Source organism: Panthera uncia, assembly GCF_023721935.1.
Source record: "Panthera uncia isolate 11264 chromosome C1 unlocalized genomic scaffold, Puncia_PCG_1.0 HiC_scaffold_3, whole genome shotgun sequence".
Classification (NCBI taxonomy): domain Eukaryota; kingdom Metazoa; phylum Chordata; class Mammalia; order Carnivora; family Felidae; genus Panthera; species Panthera uncia.
Window position 1 is genome coordinate 63667393 of NW_026057584.1, and position 27302 is coordinate 63694694.

General features: G+C 42.7%; 1 protein-coding gene across 7 annotated transcripts in view; it reads left to right on the forward strand.

Annotated features, from left to right (window-relative positions):
* STK39 (serine/threonine kinase 39) overlaps positions 1 to 27302 on the forward strand; it is a 317745-nt gene that overhangs the window by 81824 nt on the left and 208619 nt on the right. For all 7 annotated transcript variants that reach the window (XR_007454486.1, XM_049616066.1, XM_049616064.1 and 4 more), the window contains exons 6-8: positions 23877 to 23986; positions 24274 to 24375; positions 26587 to 26720. Coding sequence is in view for 6 of the 7 variants with exons in the window: in XM_049616066.1 (XP_049472023.1) it covers positions 23877 to 23986; positions 24274 to 24375; positions 26587 to 26720 (346 nt within the window). In the remaining variant the exon portion in view is untranslated. The remainder of the gene's footprint in view (positions 1 to 23876; positions 23987 to 24273; positions 24376 to 26586; positions 26721 to 27302) is intronic.

A 27302-nucleotide genomic window follows, 5' to 3' on the forward strand; every position in this document is an offset into this window, starting at 1 on the left:
CCAGAGAACCTGTCAGGTGATGCCTGACTTGTGTGACAAGCACAGTGCTGACCTTGGGCTCTGTATTTAGTTGGGTATATTCACGGGGGCTTTTATTTATTTTCTTTTAAAGGAGAGAATAGAGGTTTTGAAAATACAAAAGGGAAATGGAGAATTTGTTTCAAATCAAATGTTTCTTCCCTGAAGAACTAATACTGCAAGTGTTAGCTTTTATTAGTCCTCTCTTTGAAAAGATAAGTTTAGTCAAATATTATTAGTCGTTGGCTTAAGACCACTGTGTAGGCACTCTGTATATCAGTTAAACACAAAGGCCTTGGAATCAAAACAGGCCTTCGTTTAGTACCCACTGTGCAGTGTGGGGCAGGCTGTTGGCATCGCTGAGCCTCAGTTTCCTCATCTGTGAGATGGTGATGATAATGCCAATCGTTCAAGGAGACACAGATATCCTTTGCAGGTGTAAAGGATATTTTTGAGTTTATTTTGAGATAGCACGAGCAGGGGAGGGACAGAGAGACAGGGAGAGACAGAGAATTCCAAGCAGCTCTGCACTATTAGCACAGAGCCCGACGTTGTACTTGAACTCACAAACTGCGAGGTCGCGACCTGACCCACAACCGAGAGTTGGACGCTTAACTGACTGAGCCACCTAGGCACCCTGTACCTATTGAAACTTAAGCTTCAGGGCCCTGTGAGTGCAGTGTGTTTCTGGGAGTTGCAGAGTGTTCTAGGTGGAGATGGAGTGTTTTAGTTGGAGAGGTGTTCTAGACCATCAGGGGGTATTCTTATGTAGGCATTTTTTGTTCAGTTGTCTGAAACTATTCCAAAGGAATGACCTTAATCTTTAGGACACCAGTGAATTGGTATGAATTTTTACTTTGAAAGAAATAGACACACACCTGATTTCATATTTTTAATTTTGTGTTGTTTATCTTTTTTTTTTTTTTTTTTTTAATTTTTTTTTCAACGTTTTTTATTTATTTTTGGGACAGAGAGAGACAGAGCATGAACGGGGGAGGGTCAGAGAGAGAGGGAGACACAGAATCGGAAACAGGCTCCAGGCTCCGAGCCATCAGCCCAGAGCCTGACGCGGGGCTCGAACTCACAGACCGCGAGATCGTGACCTGGCTGAAGTCGGACGCTTAACCGACTGCGCCACCCAGGCGCCCCTGTGTTGTTTATCTTAAAGAGGGTCTTCCCAGTTGTGTAAGCTTCACATCCCATGAAACTTGGATCTACTCCTGCTGATAACAGTTGTTGCAGTAGTTAAATAAATGTGAGAAATGCATAGTACAACCAAGAAAATAGGGCAGTAGACAGGAGTACACATTATAAGCTTATTTATTAGAGCACTGTTTGTGATTGCAATAGATTAGAAACAACTTAGGTGTCCCGATTAAATATGCTACATGGTAGATCTACATTATGGGACCCCCACAAGCTGCAATGGAGAATGTATACATTGACGTGAAAAAAAGTGTCGCCAGGCTACATAGTTAAGTGAATACAGCAAGGTGAAATAGAATGCATATACTGTGTCACCTTTTGTGAGGGAAATGGGGAGAAATACCTCTATATCTTTGTACAAAGAAACGGAAGGATAATGGGGAGGGGGACTTGTATAGTGCATACCTTTTATAACATTTTGAATTCTGAACTGTGTGAACAAGTATGACCTGGTAAAACCAATGAAAGGAAATGACTTCATAAACTGTCAATAAGTGAAAGTCATTTTTTAAGCCTTTTATTATAAAAATTTTCATACGTAGCCTAAAGTAGAGAAGAGTAGGAAGAACCTCGTGTACCGACCATGATCAGTTTCAGGCCATTCTTGATTCATGTCTCTTCCCCCTTCCTACTTTGGTGGCCTTTATTATTAACACCAAATTCTGTTCTTGAGCCATCTAAGTTAGTGCCTTATAAGTACACATCTTGTCCTCACTCTAGAGAGAGGCTCCTACCCCACAGGCCAGAGGCATTTAGGAAAAAACAAAACAAAAACAAAGCAAAACAAAACAAAAAACTTCAACGAAACAAGTGACAACAGAAAACATCTGTTCAGGCGGTCTCAGCCCAGGGTACTCAAGGGTACAAGGTCTGGGATGAACTGGCATGGTTGAAATTCCCGGGTCACCTTGTGACCTTGGTCAAGCTACACACCTTCTTTAAGATTCTGTTTCCTTAAAAGAGGGATACAAATATAACCCCCCTCGCCTTTTTTTGTGTGTGTGAAATCAAATGAGGCTCCTCACACGCAGAGATCTTAGCAGTGGCTGGCACACGAGAGGCACACAGCAGCTGCCGTCGTACTTCTGCTCTTCTTCATGTCCCTGCCACTCCTGCTGTTCCTGGGACCAGCAGGCTTGCGCCCATCTCCCTGGCACCGCCTGGAGATCACATGTACCTCAAATTAGTCTTGCAAGGGGTTCAGCTCTTAGGGGCTTTTATGAGTTATAAAAAGCTAATGCTTATTAATAATGGAACTTGGAAGTTAACTTGTCATTAATCTTGCTCTAAGCTGATAAGGAAGTACAACTAATTTTCTCTCTTTGGTGATGAAACGATCATTTCTCACTGAGAGGGTCAGAATAGCAGTGAACGGCCTTTGAAATGCGAAAGGAGGTCAGCCCTTGCCTTATTCTGCCACTTGGCACTGTGCCAATCACTTCCTCTATTCTTCTTGTCAGATTGGTGACCTGAGCTCTTTCTCCGGGCCTTCTGTAGCATATTGGCCTTTTCTTTTTCTCACTTGGGATCCCCTGAAGTAAGGTTTCCTGACTTTTTCTCTCCCTCTTGGGCCTTGGGTTTTTCCCCCCCGCTGTGGGTGGTAGTGCTGAGTGTGACCCTGTAGGCACTTGCCCTGTGGGGGCTGCTGGGTTCAGAAGGTCACATGCAGAAAGCCACCACTACCTGGGTAGTTGTAGGATTAAATGAGCCCGCGCATAAACTGCTTGGAACAGTGCCTGGCAAGCATAGCGAAGACATCGTGTACAGCCTTTCTGGACTCCCCTTGGTATCCCTTTTGTGTGCGTGACTTCATGCTTGTGTCAGACTAACTGAGAAATCGCCATCTCCTGGATGTATAATCGTGTGCAGACAGGCATTTAAATTGTGCAGTTTCTACATCTCTGGGGCTGTGGCTTTCTGGAATTCGTATTTTCATTTTTTCCACATTCTCTAACCTGAGCACAACATTGAATTCAATTCCTATAGTACTTTAATTTTTTTCTGGTTTTAACTATAAAATAAGGTTATTGCTTTAAGAAAAACACTTGTAATGTTTCCTTGGAACAGGCAGGGTGCTGCTGCCTGTCCCTGTTTTCTAGGAGTTTGGCTTTCTTGGCCAGGCAGTTGGTTTCTGGGACCAGGAGTCTTTGGGATCTTTGCTGGCATCATTATCCAGTGGGTGGTGAAGGGGGTGTGGGTGGGAGAGTGGAAAGCAGAGACACAGCAGTGGAAGAGGTAGACTCTCTCTTTTTGTTGCTACCTATTATATTTGGATATTTGGGGAGATAGTACATTGCTTTTATTTAGGCTGTTTGTGTCCTTTCCCTTTATATCTTTATGTTCTTTAAGCCCTGTTTTTTGAAATAAAATTTAAGCAAGGGGGATGTTTGCATTTATTTCTTTGAATGTATTGTTTGTTTACCTTCAGAGTATCATTATGAGCATTGTTTTTTATTTTATTTATTTATTTATTTATTTATTTATTTATTTAAACATTTATTTATTTTTGAGACAGAGAGAGACAGAGCATGAACGGGGGGAGGACCAGAGAGAGAGGGAGACACAGAATCCGAAGCAGGCTCCAGGCTCTGAGCTGTTAGCACAGAGCCCGATGCGGGGCTCGAACTCACAGACCGTGAGATCATGACCTGAGCTGAAGTCGGACGCTTAACCGACTGAGCCACCCAGGCGCCCCTAGCATTGTTTTTAAAAAAAAGTATTTGTGCTATTGTAATAGAAAACATTACAATTTTTATTAAAAAAAAAAAACTCCTTCTACCATATATATATTTCCTTTCTTAGAACTTTTAATTTGAAAAGGGGACATTAAGGTGCCTGGTTCAGACCATGAGAAACTCTTTTTATACAACCAACAAGTGTGGTGAATAAGGCAAATATGCTTTGTTTTCCATGTAAAAATACAAATTCTCTGGAAATTATTTATGTTTCTGTTGACTGTGGATATAAAATAAGTAACTGATGTGCCTCAAGTACTTCCCGTGTGCCAGGCCAGGTTCTCTGTGCTGAGCGAGCTGTGACTCGTTCCCCACAGGCCTGTAAATGTGCCCATTTTACAGACAAGAAACTAAGGTCGAGAGATGGGAAGCAAGTTTCCCAGGTCACAAGTAGGTTTCAGATGTGGGGAGTCTGGCTCCAGAGCTGTGGTCCCATGTCTGTGGGATCTCCAGGAAGACAGCCCTAAATCTGTGTGTAACTGATCTCAGTGTCATTTTTTTATTTTTTATTTTTTTATTCCTTTTTTTAAATTTTATTTTTTACTTTTAAAAATTTACATCCAAATTAGTCAGCATATAGTGCAACAATGATTTCAGGAGTAGATTCCTTAGTGCCCCTTACCCATTTAGCCCATCCCCCCTCCCACAACCCCTCCAGCAATCCTCTGTTTATTCTCTATGTTTAAGAGTCTCTTATGTTTTGTACCCGTCCCTGTTTTTATATTATTTCTGCTTCCCTGCCCTTATGTTCATCTGTTTTGTCTCTTAAAGTCATATGAGTGAAGTCATATGATTTTTGTCTTTCTCTGGCTAATTTCACTTAGTTGCAAATGGCAAGATTTCATTCTTTTTGATTGCAGAGTAATACTCCATTGTATATATAGACCACGTCTTCTTTATCCATTCATCCATCGGTGGACATTTGGGCTCTTTCCATACTTTGGCTATTGTTGATAGTGCTGCTGTAAACATGGGGGTGCATGTGTCTCTTTGAGACAGCACACCTGTATCCCGTGGATAAATGCCTAGTAGGGCAATTGCTGGGTTGTAGGGTAGTTCTGTTTTTAGTTTTTTGAGGAACCTCCATACTGTTTTCCACAGTGGCTACACCAGCTTGCATTCCCAGCTGATCTCAGGTTTAGATGGAAGACCAATAGCGATCACTAGCTCTTATACATCTCTGTGTAACGATTCCATTTCGAAGCCAGGGAATGTATTCTGCACCTTTCCTTTCCTCTCTCTGCTCCTTTAAGTTGAGACACAAGTCTTTGGTAAGGTTTTGGGGCATAGGAGAAGCAGTCATTTTGGTGTCGTTTGGTGTCGAATTAAGCGTAGTAGTGACACCAGAGTCTTTTTGAGACTGGAAAACTTCAGGTTTGATGTAATGAATTACAACTTGAGGACTGCCTCCTCATAGTTTAAAAGAAAATGCTTTATTTCTCATATCTTCTGTGCTCAGAGAACCTGAACGTGTGATTTCCTGATCATAAACTTGGATAGATGTGAAGGTTTTTGCTACAATATGTGACAAAAGGAGTGGCTATTTGAAAGTCATGCTCTTCCCACGGCCTAGCATTTTATTTTCCAGTCTGATGTTCTGTCATATTGTCAGGAAGAGCTTAGAGCTTTGTCTGGCAAGTGACTAAGCCTGTTTGTCTGGTATTAACGAGACACTGCTCTAAGCAGAAATCCGTACAAAACAGGTCACTTTGGGGTGGTCACTGCAAATATATCTACCCTAGGATTCTTTTAAATACTGGCCACTCTTAATGCACTATTAAAATGTTGATTTCAGAACATTTGATTTCTGAAGAACTTTCTAGAAGCACACTACTGGATTATATTAGGTAGATCTCATGCTCATTTTCTTATTTTTGCCTTTTAACTCTAAGAGAGAGTGTGTGTGTGTGTGTGTGTGTGTGTGTGTGTGTGTATGAATGTGAATTTCCCATCCCTGGTTTTTCATAACAAATTGGTACTGAGCTCAGACAGCCTCATACTCCAGAAGTCTAGAAATCTATCATTACATCAATCTCAGTGTATCTGAGACTGTCCCAGTGAAGCTTATGTATGCCTTAGGTTCTTCACTAAAGGACATTGGTATGACTTTGGGTAATGTCTCTGTTTTTTGGGAGGAAGATTATATATCCTTAGTCAGCCTTTGAGTACATCTTGAACTTTATTCATTCTGGGTCTCAAACAACTATGACTAACGTTTCTGCCAGGAATACATGCAACTAGATTTAACTTGCTTCCAGCACTCCAGTATTATTCTCAAGGAGCCAGAGGAAGATGTGTGTGGTGCTGGAAGTTGTGTGTGTGTGTGTGTGTGTGTGTGTGTGTGTGTGGTGGAGTTTTTATTCCCATAGCTGCTAGGCTCTTTTGTTTTCCTTATGTGCTCTTTGGCCCTAGTGAAATGCATTTAGATGGGGAGGTGGAGGAAACAGGTGGAGGGAGTATATCTTTTGTTAAGAGGGGCTGCTGCTTCACGCAAGGTAATATGGGCTCCTTGTGTACAAGGGAGGCAGCCTCTGATTAATATCAGAAAGGTCTGGCATGCCTGGGTGGCTCCATAGGTTAACTGTCTGACTTTGGCTCAGCTCATGATCTCATGGTTTGTGGGTTTAAGCCCTGAGTCGGGCTCTGTGCTGACAGCTCACAGCCGGTAGCCTGCTTCATGTTCTGTGTCTCCTCCTCTTTCTGCCTCTCCCCCTGCTCACGCTCTTTCTCTCTCTCTCGATCAAAAATAAACATTAAAAAAAATTAAAAAACATATCAGAAAGGTCTGAAGGTCCCTGAGGCATCTGAATCAGGAAATGACAGTGTCATTGTATTTTTGGTGCCTTGGCCTAGAGCAGGGCTCTGACACCAGACTGCTGTGGTTTGAATCCTGGCATAACTCCTCCTAGCCCTGTGACCAAGTTATTTAAACACTTGCGCCTTAGTTTCCATATCTGAACAATGGAAAAATACTAGAGGGTTAAAGGAATTGACACACATTCCATTTTAGAATTAGTTAGCTCACATTGCTTCTGTATTGAAATGGGGGTGGGGTCCTTTAATTATTTAGGACATTGTAAGATCACAAGGAGGAGGCTAGGAGGCAAGGCTGTTGTAGGCTCTCCGTCTGACCTGCCGTATCATTTTGCTCTCCCGTTTTCTTTACCCCATTGATATCCCCCCATATCACCAGAGTGGAAAATCCACAGTGCACATCTGACCATGTCATTCCTTTGCATAAAGATTAAAACTGTTGCTGTGGGGATGAAGCCCCAGCTCCCCAACATGGCATGTAAAGGCCCTGCCTGTTTTTCCAATCTCGTCTGCCTGTGCTTTTCTGCTTCCTGCTTTAAGGCAAGTTCTGCGTTAGCCAGCTACAAATGAAATGAATAATATGGTGAAGCAGAGCACGCAAATTAAAAGCATTGGCATAGTCAGAAAATAGAGTCCAAGTACAAATTAAGATCTTTGGAGGGTATCAGAGTGCTTCATAGTGAACCACAATGTATGTTGTGAGTTTCAGGTAGTTTATAATTATGTGAATTATGGTTTAATGAATTATGCCAAAATTTTCATATATTCATTTTTTTGTTTGTTTAAATAAATAGGGACAGCAAATTAATGTGGCTTTCCGAATTTTGGGATCTTGACAAATCAAGCGGTAACATTTGGTGAAACCTCTAGCAGGAAGCAAGAATGCCATTCAATTCTGGAAACCTAGTTTTCCAGTCCATCTGTCTATCATCAATGGGAAATACTTGGGGAGATTTTAAGCAGCTTCCTACCCTTTAACAGCTGCTAGCAGTTGCTTGAGCAACAATGTAAGGAAGTCTTATGAGGTGAATGCAATGGGGGGAATACCTTTGCTTTGCTCTTGCTGGAATATTTCCCCGGTGTGCCTATTTAGCTGCATGGGGCACAAGGTTGAGCTTCAAGGTTTGAGCATTCTAGGAGGACATGGGGCAGATGGGACTTAGTCTTCCTTCTTCCTTCCCTCCTCCCCCCACCTTCCCTTCTTTCCTTCTTCTCTTCCTTTCTCCCTTTCTGCCTTTACGGGCCTGTAGTGTCATTATTAAATTACATTTTGTATATTACCACAAGCTGCTGAGGTCTGGGAAAAACAAGAGTTGTTAGAATACAAGCAGAGCAGTCCAACTCCGTTCTTCGTATGATCATTTCTTCATTTATTTTTCTGCTTCCCAGAGCCTGCATTTGTTATGGCAAAAAAACGGCCCTTCCCTGGAGAAAAGGCGAACATTAACCGTATGGGTTTTATGTGCCTGAAGTGGTTGGTTGGCAGATGTTTACTGCATATTTGCTGTTGTAGGCATAGCCCTCTGAGTGGATGTGGTGTTTAGCAAGAGAGACCTCGTCTGCTGTCGTAAGTTTACCGTTCAGGTGAAACAGGTATTAAACAGTTAACTATTAAGTTTAATTTCAAAAATTTGTAAGCAGAGGGAAATGTGTATACCTGGGCAATCTAGGTTAGCCACATCAAGTCTAGTGTAATAGACTGTCATAGGGAGAAATCTTTTTTAGTGTTTCATTAAACATTTTTTACATGTTTGTTTATTTTTGAGAGCAGGAGAGAGTGAACACAAGCCGGGGAGGGGCAGAGAGAGAGGGGGGACAGAGGATCTGAAGCAGGCTCCGCTGTCAGCATGGAGCCCAGTGTGGGACTTGAACTCAGGAACCGCAAGATCATGACCTGAGCTGAAGTCAGATGCTCAACCAACTAAGCCATGTAGGTGCCTGGGATAGATCTTTTTTTTTTTTTTTTTTTTTTAACGTTCATTCATTTTTGAGAGAGACAGAGTATGAGCAGGGGAGGGGACAGAGAGAGAGAGAGAGAGAGAGAGAGAGAGACACAGAATCCAAAGTAGGCTCCAGGCTCAGAGCTCCAAGCTGTCAGCACAGAGCCCGATGCGGGGCCTGAACCTCACAAATTGTGAAATCATGACCTGAGCTGAAGTCGGACGCTTAACTGACTGAGCCACCCAGGCATCCCGGTGCCTGGGATAAATTTTAAATGTGTATGGTAAGTAGGAATGATTTGGGAAAAGGCGTTTTTGATTAGTAATATAAGTTACTACATGTATCATACCATAGGTTAGAGATTTTTAGGAAATTTGAATAGGTAACACATTTATACTTTGGAATGTAAATTTAACACTCGATTACAAGGAATACACTTGAAGACACAGGAGTGGAAGATTATCTAGCTTTTCAAGTCACTGATAATCTGTGCCCCTAGCCAAGTCTTGCTGGCCATAGTTTGTATCACCTATAAAATGAGGTGCTTGGATTCTCAAGTTTCCTTGTAACTCTAAAGCTGGTATAATTTAATACAGAAAAACTATAACCCGCATGCCCACTAACAGAATACCCTTCTCACAGTTTTCCTTGCTTCTTTTAATGGCAGCTCTGTCCTTGCACAGAATAGGCCAGGAATTGGTATTCCCTGGTCCTTCTCTTTCTCTCATACCCATTCTGTCAGCAAATCCTCTCATTAACCACGTCTCACTGCCTCCCCTGCTGTCCTCGTGCTCTAGGCCACCTTCAGCTCTTGCCTGGGTTATTGTGGTGGTCTCCTGAGAGGTCCTCTTCTGCCCTTGTCCCCTCTGTTCTCTATGTGGCAGCCAGAGGGATGCTGTCAAACTCAGTCGGCTTGTGTCATGCCTTTACTTGAAGCCTTCCAGTGCCTTCCCATCTCAGAGTGAAGTAAACAATATTATGGTGGCCCACCCGGCCTTATAAGATCTGTTCCCTGACATTATCTTGTTGATCCCATCTCTTCATCTTCTCCCTCACTCCATTCTAGGCAAACTGGTATCCTTGCCATGCATGCTCCTGCCTCAGGACCTTTGCGTTGGCTGCTCCATCTGGAATAGTCATTTCAGTACCTTCTTTAGAACTTAGCTCAAATGTCACATCACTGAGGCTTCCAAGGCCATCCTGTGTAGCCTCCTCTACCCCATACCCCCTATGCCCTGGTCTGTTTTTCTTTATGGCATACATCAGTGTACCCTGTGTTAGTGTTTTTGAGGTATGGTCTTAGACCAGCAGTGCCACCATCACCTTAGGAACTTGATAAAAATGCAGATTCTTGTGCTCTTCCTCCCTGCACCTGCTGAATCTAAAGCTTGGGAAGTAGAGCCCAGCAATCTGTATTTGAAGAGCGCACAGGTGATTCTGATGCACACTAGTCTGAGAAGCACTGCTGTGTATTATATTGCATTTCGTAATTTTGTTGATTAACTGTATTTACCTCCCCTTCCACTACTGTCCCAACTTATAGACCAGCTCCATGAAGGCAGGGTTTAAAACTGGAAATGGCACTTAGAGCACAGTAAATAGTTGCTGAGTAAGTTCATGAAAATATGACTATTTAGTAAATTTAGATTAAAAGAATACTGAGCAACAGAGTTTAATGCATGATCCTCATATTTCAGTGACTCTTCAGTGTTAAGAGATTTAAATGTGAGGTTTTCTTTATTGCAGACTTAAAAATATACAGAATCTTTGAAGATTGTATTAGCCTCAGTAATCCTCAAAACTTTGTAGAAATGATGTAAATTGTTTAAATACTTGTGGCAACTGGAATTGTGCTATTTTAATCATCTCCCACAGGGACCGTCTCTTGTAAAGTGTACAGATGGGTCATTCTGGTTTATTGAAAGCTTCTGATATGAGAGCTCGTCAAGTGGAGATTTATGTGAAAAAGAGCACCTGCAGGTATATGAATATTGCATTGGAAATTTAGACTTATTAATATTTGATCTAAGTTGCTTGTGCCCGTCTTGGCAGATATGGGCAGCCAGGAGCCCCTGTTGACTTCCAGAGCCTGCCTTTGGTTTGGGAAATGATAGTACCTGTGTAATATGTTTACCTAGTGCTCTCGGTACAACGGCTTTTTCAGTTCAGCAGAGTAGGTCTTAGAGAGGAGGGGATTGAGGACTGCTAAGCCATTGTGGACTCCTTGAAGGTCATTTTGAAGGTCATAAAAGCCAGTCTCAGATCTCTTGACTTCTCTTTCAGTCCTTGACTCATTTCCTTACCATTGGGCTCCCCCTACTCCTGCCTCTTAACTCTATGCCTTTTGACAGTTCTTGACCCTCGGGCTCATTTTTTTTTCATCTACCGAATGCGAAAGTTTGACAAGACTTTCTCCAGGACCTGTCTTACATCAGAATGTTTGAGTGGCCCTTCATTAACCTCAGTCACTAGAGAAATTCTCCATCCTGTTTGAAAGCATTCATATCAGAGGATGGTCTTGGGCATGGAGGGGAGAGTAAGCCAAGTGATGTGTCCTGTTACTAGTTTCACCAGAGCATCTTTACAGATACCCCGTCCCCACTGGGGAGTCAGGGAAGAATGGATTTGAGATTTGGGGATTATCTGTGGTTTTCTTTTGTTCACCATAATTACCACTTGTGATAGAAAGTTGACCACTAGTGAGTTCTTGGTCATGCCCATCAATGACTTGAGACAGCTGCCCCTTGCCTGGTTCCTTCAGCACAGCTGGTCTGGATTACTGCTCCAGCCTCCCCAGCCCCCTGCCTTCTGCTGGTGCCCCACCAGGTGTGGCCTCTGGCTTCACTGGTCACTGGATATTCACCTGCTGTGGCTCTGACGTAGTTGGGCACATGATCGGTGGTTTGCTGTCGTCTTAGACTAGTGTTGTTCTTCACGCTTTAGCTAATTGATTACATTAGCCAACTGAACTGTGAACCAAATGTGAATTGATATCATTTTGTCCTTTTAAAGGCTTATCGTCCTGAGTGTGAGAATGGGGAGAATGAGGAATTAGGGAGTGAGTGGCAGCTTGTGTAGCCTCAACATTTTTACCAAGAATTCTGTTGAAATTTTCTTGTTATTTGTCTATCATATCATGAATGTATATCGATTCCATGTACAAAGTACAAACAAGTGCTAAGAACTTCTCCTTTTGTAAGTTAAAATTTAACACATTTGAAGGAAACCTGTCAATGGCACTTTTAAGAGTGTACCCACATGTGAGGCCAGCCATGGGAAGGTTTGCTTCTTTGTGTTTCTTTTATTTTGAAAGGTGAAACTCTACCTTTAGGGAATAAAAATATGGTGTCTTCTGATTTCTTCTTTTGTTGTCAGAAAAGGCTGTGAAATTGTCATTCTCTGATGTTTCATATAAGGTCAGGACTACCTCTCCCTCATTCACAGATGGTAAACATGGATTTGTTCAGAGCAGTTGAAAAGTGACTCCAGGGGGCAGACTCTGGAAATACGGCAGATTGTGTTTTCTGTCAGTGGATGCCTAGACGCCATGTTGTGGTTGGGGGTTGTAGCCTATGGAGCCAAAGAAGGCCATTGAACACCTTTTGTTTACATGAAGGAATAAATAGAACTGAAAAAGTGGGAGTCTGATTAGGGGAGAGGAGATTGGGTAGAGAATGAGGGTTTCAGAGAACTCGTTCTGGTTCTGTTTGGTTCCTCTTGGGATGTCAGCCTTCCTCCTGAGCGGGACAGGTGTTGTGTCCCAATCTGTAATGAAGTAGTGTGTGAGTAATTGATCACTAATAGTGGATGAGATGCCAACGTGTATATCATTTGCTGAAAAGACGAGCAGATTCAAGGTTATCACTTTAATGATAATATCACGCTACACAATTGCACGTCAGAGGTTGAGAAGGGAATGGTGTTCCAAACATCTTGTGCCGAGAATGATACTTAGCCACAGCCTATCTCCTCTGTGCCCTGGCGTCTCTATTGAGCAGCTGCTACTGATGGACTGTTCAGAAGTATTGTGATCATAAATTATCTTCCTGTATTTTAAAAAAAGATTTTAAAATTGGGGTGTGCCACGTATGTGGATTTGTTTGTCCTGTTTGACACATTAGATACCCTTGAGGATCACTGGGTGAGTTCTTTGTGGGGCATGATTTGTGTTTTTAGTATTGCACTCCTATTTACCGTGTCCTAAAATACATGAATGTGCACACATAAACGCTTTTTCTCTGCTACTGTGTCTCCACTACCAGTGTGTTCTGCGTCTAAGAGGTAAAAGAGGGGAGCCGTGGAGTTGACATTGCTTTGAGATCATCCAGTCATACTGAATCGTGCCCTGCTAGGGAGACCGTACTCTTGAGCAGTGCTTCTGCACCTTCTCTGTGCATCAGATCAGCTAGGGGTCTTGCTATGATGCCGATGCTGATTTCAGCAAGTCTGGGGTGGGACCCAAGAGCCTGCATTTCTTGGGGGAACCCCAGTGATGCTTATGATTCTGGTAGACCCCACTTTTGAGTGGCAAAAGTTGAAGATACTTCTTTCTCTTATTTTCTTAGAAGTGTATTGTTCTCTGTTTCTGGAAGGTTTATGTAAGTGTAGCCCAAAACAGAAAAAAACTATTGGTAAAAAAAGTGAATTCAACTGTTCTTGCAGTGTGTTATTCCCCCCACCCTCCGCCTCCGAGATGCCTGTGCATTTATTTGTTTTGTTTTTTTTTTTTTTTTTTAATTTTTATTTTTTTTTAATTTTTTTTTTTTCAACGTTTTTTATTTATTTTTGGGACAGAGAGAGACAGAGCATGAACGGGGGAGGGGCAGAGAGAGAGGGAGACACAGAATCGGAAACAGGCTCCAGGCTCCGAGCCATCAGCCCAGAGCCCGACGCGGGGCTCGAACTCACGGACCGCGAGATCGTGACCTGGCTGAAGTCGGACGCTTAACCGACTGCGCCACCCAGGCGCCCCTATTTGTTTTGATTTGTGCCCCTGGCATTAAGAGCCATGCTTAATACCAGAGCTGTTTAAAACTCCGGAATTGCACTGTGTACTAAATTGTTTTCTTGCTGATTTTTACCAAGTCCTTTTGGGGATTGCAGTGATTTTAGCCTCTGATGCAATGGTTAACCCTTAGTGGTCAAGAAGTATGAATAAACATGGCAGGACTGGGGAAGGACAGGTGACTATAAGAATTAAGAAGTCTTTGGGTCCAAATGCCAGAGTGCTTGACTGGCAGGAGATCAAACAGTAAGGACGTTTAATTATCCTGCATCACAGAAGTCTGGGGCATTTGGTTCCAGGGTTGGTGCGGAAGCCCAGCAGTAGCACAGAGGTCTTGCTCCATCCTGCTCTCTGTTCTGCATCTCAGTATGTCGGCCAGAACATGTCTGTATGGGGTGCTCACTCCGAGCATCTCACCCTCACCTGATAGTGTCCTAAACAGGCTGGGGAGTGAGCAGTAAAGGAGCCTCATGTACAAGGTTCTTCTACAGGTGAAGAATTTCTCTGCGAGAGCTTGCGCCGTATGCCCCTTGGATCTCAGGGCCAAGACTAGGGCAGACCTTCAGACCATTCACTGGTAAGAGGAGCCAAACACTGTGGTTGGCTTAGAGCAGTACATTCCATCCCCCGAGGCCTGACACACACAAGCAGGATTCTGATAGAGAAGAGTGGAGGGGCATGGATGTTGGGTAGGCAGCCAACAAGGACTATTAATTGAACATCTTTTGAATCTATTCTATACTCCCCATTTTATAGCTTGTGAAACCATTGCTCAAAGAAGTTTAGTAAATTATCAGGGAGTGTAATTGGGACCACACACAGGCCTGTTTGATTCCAGAGTGCCTTCTGAGGGTGGAAATGTGACTCCTTTGTACTCACCGTGTCCTTCCTTGGTGCGTTTTCTCTTCCCTTTAGTTTCAGGAATTTTTGGTGTAGACTCACTAGAAATTGTCAAGACCTTCTACTATATGCCTCTGAGTGGGGGCCACATATCCATGCCAAGTGTGTTGTCATTTGGCCTCTTTTTTTCTTTTCTTTTTTTTTTTTTTTTAAAGTAATCTCTTCACCCACCTTGGGGCTTGAACCTACAACCCTGAGATCAAGGGTCACAAGCTCCCCTGACTGAGCCAGCCAGGCGCCCAGACATTTGGCCTCTTAGTAGTTGTATTCACATTCATGGTGCACTGAAACTATTAGAATGGTAAGAAAACTGCTCCTGTTTCAAGAAGGAAATGAGCCCAGTGACGGTTGGGAGCCACTGTCCTAGGTCTTGCCACATCTTGACTTGGCCTCCTGGGATCTGGGCTCTGCTCCTTGCTCTGGGTTTGCTGAGTTCTGCTGAGCACAACACAGGTACCCAGAGATACGGTGTCCACCTAGAGAATTTGAGGTGTCACCTCTAAGTCAGCGCTGCACCATGCTTTCTCCTGCCCAGGTTTGCAGGGATCCCCGGCAGGCATGAGGGGATGGCTCTCCCTGTTTCCATTCAGACTTGGCTCTCGGTGCCCCAAGATCTGATGACACTCTGAGGATGGCAAGGCTCCAGGGGAGTGAAAAGTTGTTCCTACTTAATTTATAAACAAAACTACAACAAACAGAAAAATGGGTAGAAAGGCTAAAGGTAATTACACATTAAAAAAAAAAAAACTGGAAAACAGTGATTTGGTCAGTGAAGCTAAAAACACTGTACCAGAGTATGTGATAATTGGGTGAACATCAGTCAGAAGGAAACAATACTGGAAGTCTGTTGGCTTCCACATACATGATGGAAGTGCGGCCGGGGTGGGGTGTGCGGTGGCTTTGTTATTCTTCAGATGCCGGGTCAGGAGAGTGATTTTGACCAGAGTGTGCTGTGATCAGAACTGTGTTTTAGGAAGATTAATCTGGACAGAATAGTGGTCTGGATTTCAGTTGGAAGAGGTGAGATTTGATTCTGAAAATGCTAAAGCCTTTACTTACCCTGGTCTGTATTTTCCTTCTCTAACCAAGAAAATCTGCGGGGAAAGGGCACCTAGGAATTGCCAGCAAGCAGAAGATGACACTTTTAATTACGTATCGAGTGTTGTATGTTGGGCACATTAACATGTTTTTTCTATTCATGTTGTTCAGGGCATGTAACATTGATGTTTAAATTGACATCACATTTCCTCACATTAGCTCTTGCTAGAAGGCCGGGGTTGTGCCTAAATCAGAACTCTGCAAGCCCCCTGGCTTGTAAACCCACACCAGCTAGACGTTATTGTGAACAGCCCCTGCTTCCTGAATGTCAGTGGGGTGCTGCACTACTGGCACACCTGTAAAAACATTAAAAGAACTTTGTTTAAAGTGAAACGGCTTTCAGGGCGCCTGGATGGCTCAGCCGGTTGGGCATCTGACTCTGGATTTTGGCTCAGGCCATGATCCAGGGTCGTAGGATCGAGCCCTGTGTTGGGCTCTGCACTGAGGCGTGGAGCCTGCTTAAGATTCTCTCTTCCTCTACCCCTTTACCCGGCTCGAGTGCGCACGCGCCTTCTAAGACACACAAACAAGTTTCTGTAGCCTCCTCTGTTAAGAAAGTTTTTGCTTCTGTTTTATACCTATTGTTACATAGCTTGCAGAATTTGAATCGCAGTGTACTTCTTTGTATACTTATTTATCCAACATTGGTGGCATAACATTTTAAGGAAACCTGTGGGAGTCAGGAAAGCCGGATGCCGGCAGCCCTGAAAACGTTCCTGGGTGTTTAGAAGCACACTTCAGTTTTGCCAGTAAAGTCTCAAGAGTCTCTTGTGAGAAAACAAGACAAAACCCAAAACCGGGAATCAAACCAAATCGGGAAGGAATTGTTTTTGGTGACATAAATATGACATTTCAGAATAACCGGGGAACCTCAAACTAGTTTTTCTATGTTGTGTAACCACAACTTGATCTTCACTCAGGGACAAGCTCGAGATTTGTGGAATATTAACCCCGTTATTCTGTCTTGCGTTTCCTTTTCAGTACAGAAAATTACACTGAACTTTTTCAAATAGGAGACCAAGGCTAAGTGGATGACTCCTCTGTGAAGGGTGAAGGGCTGTGGATTTTATTCAGACCCTCGATAACTTGCTGTGTGGTCTCTGCCAGGTCATTTAATCTTTTTAGTTCCTTCTTCTTTTTCAATTCCAATATCCACTAAATCTTCCTATTTTCCTAAGAATTTGTCTAATCCTTTCCATTTCCAGAGTCTCTCTTCAGATATAGGGCCTGTTGATTTTACTCCTGAACATCCCTAAATGACTGCTTTTCCCAGATTTCCTCTTGGACTAGAGAGAGCACAGCAGTAGTCCAGGGTGCTGAGCGGACGGGGCTCAGCTTCTCTTACCTGGGAGGAGACTGTGGTTGGGCTCCTCCAGTCTCTGTGCTTCCCTGCTTTTCTAGACCAAGATACTGTGGGAAAAGAGACTGATTCGAATAAAGAGCTACCGGGGTTCCCTGTAGCTGTGGTGACTCCCACTACCCCAGCCCCCCCCCCCTTCCCCCCCATGAGCCGCTTGCAGGTCTGAAGGGATCTGATGCGTCGTCACCCGTTTTGGATACATTTTAGGAAGCTCTGAACCATCAGATGCTGATTCCATTATTCTCTCGCCAAGTGTTGAACTAACCTGAGCCAGTTTCTCATGCACAACTCAGGTTCCTCCTTACAGGTATTCGTAGCTGTTACAGATGTTTGAGGCAGGTTACGTTTGGCCTTTCACCAGCAACGCCACTCCCAGGTTTTAAGGAAATCGAGTTTCAGACCAAATTTTGCCATTCATTGGCAAACAAGCCCCTAGAGATCCCTCACAGATTTGTTCTGCACACTCAAGGAAGTTCCTGCTCTCTGTCTTTCTAGGTGAATGGAAAATTCACTCGAAGCAGACATGCCAACATTACAGATGCAGTTTTCTTACACACTTGTACTTGGGAGTCTAGAATCAAACTAGACCTAGAACTGGGGAGGGATTTAGCTTACTCTTGGGCCTGGCTGGATTCTTTTTATTCACGCAAGAGTGGGGAGTATAGCTAAAATTTTAGCCCTTCTCTGTGTGCTGACTGCCTTTACTTTGGTCAGTGAGAGCCTGTTTCTCACGTGCATCATGGCTACCGACAGGTGACTGGCATTAATATTCTCCAATAATAGCCTCTTTTGGGCATTCACCTGGCTCGTACTTATCTATACTTAGATACAGATAACTGAAATACTTGTAGCAGCTGCCTCTGGTATCCTTCATCAAATGCTACCAGAACCTTCTGGCACTGGGCATTCTGGGTCAGGGTGTCAGTTGACCACTTGGGTCTCATAAATATAACGTTGCATGGTGTATGTGAAAGTATTTTAGGTAAATTTTAGGCATTGTAACAACTTACCAGATTAGTTTTGCAGGCTAAGCCGGGGAGGCATAATTGCTTTATTTTGCGTCATTTTTTTAAAATGAATTTGTTGTCGGCAACAGAAAAGAGAGCTTTTGCGTAAAGGTCTCGATATTTGGCGTGCTCTGGGAAAATTGGGACTTTGGCCACACCAGGCCCTATTCCTCTAAGGTGACTTTGTTTTCCAGTGGAATAGCAGCAGCCCACTTTAGAGCTGGGGTAGGAAGGCACCGAGAATGGGCTCCTGGGGAGGGCCCAGCACTTCCTAGGGTCCCCCTGTGCTGACACTGGGTATCAAGTGCCCTTTAATCATTGGGATTGTGCTGTTGGTTTGCAGGTCCCTCCTCCCTCCTTTACTCCCGCCTGGCCCCTGTAGGTATTTGAGTGTTCGACCCCTGCAGCTGTCAGACGCTTTTTCCTCTTGGCTCAACACTTGTGCTTTGCTCACGCTGCTTCTTTGTCTGGAATGCCATTTCCTTTTCGGCTTGCCTCTCCAGGTCTTAACTTCTTCCTGAAGGCCAGGTCCAAGGCCCCCGTGGATGTGGAGTCTTCCATGGCTCTTAACACTCCTGGCTCCTCCGTGTCTACACAGACAGCAGCGCATTGTTGTTGTTAATTGTTTCATGCCTTCCCTCTCCTCAGGGTTAATATTCTTAAAGTCAGGAAATATATCTTTCTTATATTTTGTATCTTCCACTGTAAACATGTTAATGCTTATCTCCCCATCCCAGTCTGAAGGCAGAGAATAGTCCGTCTATTGATTTACTTGACAATTATTTTAAAGCATATTTATACATGGTGAGGAGAAGCAGGAGCATGTTATTGATAGGGTTCTTGAGCAAATGGCTAAGAAAGAATTCTTGAGATGTCTTTGATGTAAAAGGTGATTTTATTAAAAAAAATTTTTTTTAATGTTTATTTTTGAGAGAGACAGAAAAGAGAGACAGAGTGCAAGCAGGGGAGGGGCAAAGAGAGAGGGCAACATAGAATCTGAAGCAGGCTCCAGACTCTGAGCTGTCAGCACAGACCCTGACGCGGGGCTCGAACTCATGGACTGCGAGATCATGACCTGAGCTCAAGTCGGATGCTTAACTGAGCCACCCAGGCACCCCTAAAAGGTGATTTTATTAAAGCACAGGGACAGGACCTGTGGACAGAAAGAGCTGCACTGGGGTTGTGAGGAGCGACTGATAATATACTTTTAAGTTAGTGGGGGTTAGGGATAGCGTTAAGTCTCTAAGGAATTGGGAAGCCAGGCTTTCAGGACCTTGAGGGGCTAGCTATTGTTAAGATAAGGTTATTCTTAGTCTTTAATAAAGCAAAAACATCAAGGAAGTAAGGTAGCCCTGAGTTGCTTGAGGATGGTCACGCTCTGCATGTCCCAGGTGTCTGCAAGTTGTAAGGAGATTTAATTTTAGCTACATTTCTCTTGCCTTTGTTTCCCTCATGATTATAAATATGAACGTAATATAAAAACAGGCATAACCAAGAAGCCAGGTAAGGAAAGAGACCCAGAAGCCCAGATTCAGGGTGTGCCAAACTCCCAGGGTAGGGGAGTAGCATGGCGTGCAACCTAACTACCAGGACACCTGGCCCCTGCCAGTGAGGACCGTGCTGTTTCCTGGAGGATCTGCCCACTCTCCAAATTACGTGGCTATGCCCCAAACCTGGGGGATCCGCCGCAGGGCTAAGCATTCACATATACCAACATAAGACAGTTCCCAAAGTTACTTAATCGTACACCACACATCAGGCAAAGGTGTTGGGTGGGCATCAGACTAACCACACCCCAACACGAGGGGCTGTGAAAGAGCCCCGAGGCACAGGGAGTCAGGATGCCAAAGAGGCTTCCATTATTAATAAGGATGAGCAGGACGCCCCCTGCCGGTGGCCCTGCACTTAGTGGAGGAACAGTGTACCTGGGCGCACAGGCAGCATCGTGGAGGGCAAGGCTGGTGATGGATTTGGGGAATAAACAGTAAGTGGTTCAGCAGCGCCCAGCCTCAGGGCTGCATTTGGGAGAAGGGGCAGCTGAGGTGGGAGAGGAAAAGGGAAGTCCGATGTGCATGCTGTGCTCGGGGATTCTGACTTTTTCCTAGGGAGCAGAGGGCCTTTCAAGGGAGAAGTCGGGGAGAGAAAGGCCTGCGTGCCAGTCTCCTGGGAAGCAGGACGATGGTGGGGGTTCAGCAGGCCGCCCCAGCAGCAGTGCGGAAGGAGCGGGGTGGGTGGATTCAGGAGATGTGAGAGAGCCTTTAGTGCCTGGGATGACAGCATCCTTTCTGGTTTGGGATGCAGTTATTTCTGGATGCAGGAAGATGGGCGGGCTAGCTCTATGTGTAGCCTGTGATCCCGTGTCGCCGGAGTGATGTTTATGGTTTCTGACCCACGTCTGTCTGGTTGCACTCTTCTTGGCTGTATAGACGGACTTCTCCTAAAACAAGGGCTCTTTTTAGTGCAGTGGTTCACCACCTCGTTCTCCCTGTCCTAGGTACACTGTCTGGTCGGAATATACCGGCTTTCCTTTTTACACAGGCACACTATGTACTCTGGTCAGAATGTTGTTTCTCAATACATATAAATCTTTCTGTATATACATTGGCAATGTATTTATTCTGTAGTCGTAAGGGTGAGTAGATGTTAGGATTGGCGTTTTCTCCCTCTGGAATTTTTTGTTCTGAGCATTAAAGACATTTAGCCATCTGTTTATGACTTTAAAGTGAGTGTTCTAAGTGGAGCCTATGAATAAATACGTGAATCATGAAGGATACATTGAAGGGGTATTGTCAGTAATAAATTGCTCCTATGCATCTTTTTCAGCTTTTTTTCTAGCTTTAAAAAGGTCTAATGTAATCATATGGAATTTTTAAGGAATTAAAAAAATTTAATGTTAACTATGGATTTTTATATGGATTATATCTTCTAGGAGAGATTGGGGTGTAGGGTTGCTGCAACTGCATTAAAAAATATATTTTTCCTTAGAGTACAGATGATATGTACTTAGTATTACATTGTTACAAATTTATTATTTTTTTTAATGTTTATTTATTTTTGAGACAGAGCATGCGAGCTGAGCCGGGAGGGGCAGAGAGAGGGGACAGAGGATCTGAAGCCAACTCTGAGCTGTCAGCACAGAGCTTGATACAGGTCTTGAACTCGTGAACCGTGAGATCATGACCTGAGCCAAAGTTGGATGCTTAACTGAATTAGCCACCACCCAGGTGCCCCGCAAAATTATTTTATTTTGATTTTAATTTTTAAAAAATATTTATTTATTTTTGAGAGAGTGCAAGTGGGGAGGGGCAGAGAGAGAGAGACGGGGTCAGAGGATCCGAAGTGGGCTCTGTGCTGACAGCAGAGAGCTGATGGTGGTCTCGAATTCACGAACCGTGAGATCATGACCTGAGCCAAAGTCAGACACTTAACCGACTGAGCCATCCAGGCACCCCACAAAATTATTTTAATAGAAGTGGAATGTTTGAGGGGCACCTGGGTGGCTTAGGAGTTTAAGTATCTGACTTTGGCTCAGATCATGATCTCACGGCTCATGAGTTTAAGCCCCATGTTGGGCTCTGTGCTGACAGCTCAGGGCCTGGAGCCTGCTTCAGATTCTGTGTGTCCCTCTCTCTCTGCCCCTCCCCTGCTCATGTGCATGTGCTCTCACTCTCTCTCTCTCAAAACTAAACATTAAAAAAACTAAAAAGAAATGGATGTTGGATTCATTGTTGAACTTTGCAGAAGTATAAATTAATTTGAAATTAATATTTTTCAAAGCTCATCATATTATCTTTTCCTCTAGCTGAATATAGTAGATGTTTACAAATGGTTTTATTCACCTAGCTTTTCTGTAAGAACATGAATTGTATTTCCTCCCACCTACAGGAGACTGGCTTACTGGTTCTAGAGATTTCTTTTCACAAGGCTTCATTTTTCTGACCAAAATATAAGAATTCAAATAGTTTTAGTTTGGCACATACGTGCAAATTAAATTATCTAGCCTTTTCAAAATACACTTCTGCTCAGTATTAACATGAGTGTAGCAGTGGGAACAAAGACTCACGTTTGTCAATTTTTATTCCTTTTACTTGTAGTTGAAATCCTTTAGGGAGTTGAGTAAATTTAAATGTAAGTAAAGTAAAACAGTCAACAGATTTCAACTCAGGGAACTGGTTATAGTGTTATTGCCCTAACTTCATATTGAAGACCTAAAGCAAATGCTAATACATTTTCACCTTGGTTTGTGCTGGACTTTGCTCTTGGGTAAATGGCTGTCATCCTGGTAGTCATGAAAGGGGACCGGCAAAGGAGAATTAAACGAGAGGAATTGGCGGGGACTCAAACTACACAGTCTGCTGTGGCATTTTGAGGTGTTGATCACCTTTTTAAATTACTGTTTACCAGCTTACTATTGAGCTGTTCTTTAGTTGGCTCTACCTGGTAGGTCTGTACTAGCCCTGAGTAGTTGGTACTTGAACTTATTAACTAGTTTGAACTTTTAATAAAAATCTAAGCAGAAATGCATGCATTAATAATCACCAGGTATTCCTTTCTCTTTTGTCACATATAAACATTTTTTGCATAAATGCATGTGTGTATTTCCATACAGTATGCCTAATTTATCTGCTCACAAAAATAATTTTTGGTATGTAATGGATGTTAAGAAAAGTGTTTTTTCATTCTACGAACCATTGTATCTATACCTATGAAAATTATCCAGAAACCAAACATAGGAAGAAAGAAAAAAACAGTCTTTGCTGACGAGCTTTTCCTTTGTGTTGATTGCTACATATGTACAAACCTGGGCATGTTGGCTTTATGTACCTGGGTTTGTGGATTTGCCGTTACGATTTTGCCTAAGGTGTTAGCACTTTTAAGCAAGGTCATGAGAATGTGGGAGATGAATGTTATTTATCCTTTATCTTAATTTTTAATTGAGCTATAATTAACATACAGTGTTACGTTAGTTTCAGGTGGACAACTTAGTGATTCAGCAGTTCTAGACACTACTCTGCTCATCACAAGTGAACTCGTAATCCTATTTCACCCATCCCCCAAGCCACCTTAAGGAAAAAAAAAAAAAAAAAAAAAAAAAGCCACTCCCCAGACATTGATGATGTGGAATTAGAGGCTAGAAAGTAATCATTGTAAAAGAAAGACAAAAAAAGAAACTACATCACAGGGGCGCCTGGGTGGCTCAGTCAGTTTAAGTGTCTGACTTCAGCTCAGGTCATGATCTCATGGTTCCTGAGTTCAAGCCCTGCATCGGGCTCTGTGCTCACAGCTCAGAGCCTGGAGCCTGCTTCAGATTCTGTGTCTCCCTCTCTCCGTACCTTCCCCTGCTCACACTGTTTCTCTCTCTCAAAAATAAATAAACATTAAAATAAAAAAAAGGAAACTACCTTACGTACTATTTTTACTGCTTCCAGTGCTATTCTTATACATGATTTCAGCTAAAAACTGAGACCTTTGTATTTAGGCCATTAAGAATGTGTTATTATTTTTATTGCTGTAATCCTTTATGATTAGTTATGACTTTTGATACCTTTTTGATAGAAAATACAATTTGGTATGCTAAGCTTGTGGACTGGTGGGCTTGCTGACCCATGATGATGTTGTTTAAACTGTAGGATGGCAGGATGCGTTGGTGGTCCCTGAGAGAGCTCATGGTGTTTGGAACAATTAAGTCATCATCACTGGAAAGCTCAACAGGAAAAGAGATGTTTATAAAACCAGAATTTGTAAGCAATAATGTCTTACATAAAATAAGGGTGATTTTTTTTTTCTTACAGATTTTGGGGTAAGTGCATTCTTAGCAACAGGGGGTGATGTTACCCGGAATAAAGTAAGAAAAACATTTGTTGGCACTCCGTGTTGGATGGCCCCTGAAGTCATGGAACAGGTAAAAAAAAAAAAAAAATGTGTGTGTGTGTGTGTGTGTGTGTGTATATATATATATAATAAAAAAGTGATATTTTTGTATCATTAAATACACTAAAATTTCATTCAAATCAATCATGTTACTAGAATGCATCATGTAACTCAGATTTAATTCCCGATTGCTGGGCCTTAGCAAAGTGATATTATCGAAGTTGTACATATATACTGTAGACTCCTGACATACTGTGGACCTCATGATGTGTGACCTTCCAGTTGTATAATTGTGTTTTTTCCTGGTTCTTTTCTTAGGTGAGAGGCTATGACTTCAAGGCTGACATGTGGAGTTTTGGAATAACTGCCATTGAATTGGCTACAGGAGCAGCGCCTTATCACAAGTACCCTCCTATGAAAGTAATTACTATTGGAAATAATATGTTGGGCTTGAAATAGGATTTAATGGAATAGGTTCTGTAATTCTTTTAAACATAATCATTTTTCTCTTAGACCTGAGGAGAATTAATGGAGGAATGCAGCCAAGTTAAATGTTGTCTGATGTTCTCAGTGGACAAAATAGGACAAAAGTGGTACAATTCCCAGCTTTGAAGCTTGCTTTTACGTTCTTAGCACAGAGCTGTCTGAAGAGTGTGATCAGATTGGTGGGTGGAGGCTGAGAACTGTGACACATGCTGGTCATTACTCCTCTAATAGCAGAATACCCTAGGCCCCCAAGGAAAACCCGAAAATAGATTATAGTGATACCATCTTTGTGGATAGATTTCCCCAATTTTTTTGGAATGATCTGTAACATTTCACCCATGTGCTCGTACTGTCATGTTGGTGATTCAGCTGAAATAAGTGAGCCCAGTGTTATTAGACAATAACCTACATCTGGATACTGTTTTCAGACTTTTGTTACTCTTTTAACTGGCCTACATCATTATTTCACTCAGTTCTGAGATGGTAAATCAGGGCTGATTTACCCGATTAGATTTTATTTGGGGGCTGAAATAGTTGAGTGGAAATTATCAAAGTATTTTACAGAGAGTACCATCTGTATTTGTTTCAATTTTTTCCTAGGCAAATACAGGAAAAATTTAGGTTTAAAAAAAATGAGGATAAAAAAAGGTTAAATAATTTTACTGATTAAAAAGTTAATACATTCTTACTGGAAAAAATTTGGCAGTCCAAACAAGAATAAAGAGAATAATCATTCATAATCTCATTAGCCACAGACAATCCCTGTTAAGGTTTTAGTGTAGTTACATTACTCTTTTCTCTATATACATATTTAAAAAAAAACAATTTTAATGTTTTTATTTATTTTTGAGAGGGAGAGAGAGAGAGAGAGACCAAGCATGAGCGGGGCAGGGGCAGAGAGAGAGGGGGACACAGAATCCGAAGCAGGCTCCAGGCTGAGCCGTCGGCACAGAGCCAGATGCGAGGCTGGAACTTGTGAACCATGAGATCCTGACCTGAGCCGAAGTTGGACGCTTAACCGACTGAGCCACCCAGGCGCCCCAGTCTATATACCTGTTTTTAACATACTTAAGATTAGGGTGTGTGTGTGCATACATACTTGCTTTTGTTAGCAGAAAATGTAAAGTTGAGATGGAAACAATTGAAATGAACTTTCAGAGAAAGAGTGCTAAAGCAGCTCTTCCATCCGGTTTTTCTGTCCTGCGGGACTCTGCTAGGACTTTGGAACTCTCCCACTTTCTTCTGTTTGCTGTTTTCCTCCACAAACAATAAACTGTCACTGTAATCCTTCATGTATTCACACATCTGAAAGTGTTTGAGAGGAGTCTTGGCATGTATAACGTTTGCATAAATTAAGGCTAATTTATGCATTAATGAGGTTTATTCCTTTTATAGGTCAATAGTTTACTACAAATTGTATTCTTTTTTAAAGCAAGTAATTATGATGTTAGTGTGAACGAATGGAATTTTTACCTTTTTGATTTGAAGCTGTATTTTGATTTGGCTTGGTCCCCCTCCAAAAGCAGCGCGGCCTTTTGCTCTCTGGTTATGGTTTTTAGTAACTCGTATTCTGGCTGTCTTTCAGTGTCTTACTGTCTCAATTTGGCCAAGCCTTTAAGCAATATTCTGTAGGTTTTCTCAGTAAGAAAAAAGGAAATCATGTGTTACTTTCTGGGATGGTGTGGATTTATTTTTAGGGTTGGCAGTATGTTAATAGAAGCCTTGAGTAGGGGCGGTTCCTTACTCATGAATGACCTGTGCACATGAACTGCTGCTCTGGCCCCCGCCCCCACGCACGTTCCCAGCCAGAGCCCCGGCCCTCGCTAACCCTGTGCTGGAGCTACGTGCTCCTCCAGGCTGTGTGAGAGCCAGTTCCCAGAAGTTCTGTCCTGGCCGCTTTGGGAGATCATTCTTAACACACAGAACAGATTTTGTAAGTTCTGTCAATGGAATAACAGAAAGGTGAAAGGGCACATTGAGCAGATTTGCAAAGGGAAATGAATACTTTTAGCACACACTTTCTGGAAGGTTAAAATCATGGGAAAAGCATGTTTGTACCTAAATCAAGGATGGTCTTTGTGAGAGATTAAAGACTGTAGCCATTGCTGTACTGAGATTCTGTCTTGGTGTTTGTTTCTGCTGCAGGTGTTAATGTTGACTTTGCAGAATGATCCACCCACTTTAGAAACAGGAGTAGAGGATAAGGAAATGATGAAAAAGTACGGCAAGTCCTTTAGGAAATTACTTTCCCTGTGTCTTCAGAAAGATCCTTCTAAAAGGTATGTCACACTTAGTGGATGAGTTAATAATGACCTGGTTTGAATCACCACAAAGCGTTGTTTGTGCATGGGAAAAGGCTGTGTGAGGACACCTGAAAGGTACTGCTAGTTCACGGGAAATCCTGCTGCGGCCCCTGGTTTCCAACCTGTTAGTGGAAGACAGGGCGGGTCCAAGAGGGAGAGAAGTGAGTGAGGATGAAGGAGAGGCGGAGGAACATTTTTAGTGTTAATAAGATTCACTGTGTTTGTTAGGTGTGGGCTCCGTCATCAAAGGAAATGAAATAAAACAGAAATCAAAAGAAATTGGCAGTGGTACACTCAGAAGCTGAGCTAATATTCTGCACTGTGTAGGTTGAGCTGACCTCTCAGGATTTGAATATCCTGCTAGCTCCAGTCTAAACCAGGCAGAGCTATTGAATTTTGCATGAGCTTCCTTTTAGTTGCAGAACAAGTTGTGCTGTTTAAAAGATTATCAGTAAAGAAGATTAAGATTTTTGCATTAGAAACATTAATCATATAAACAGAAGCAAAAGGTTTGAAATCAATGTTAGTGTTTCCTCTTTATTCTTGGGTTGTTGCCTT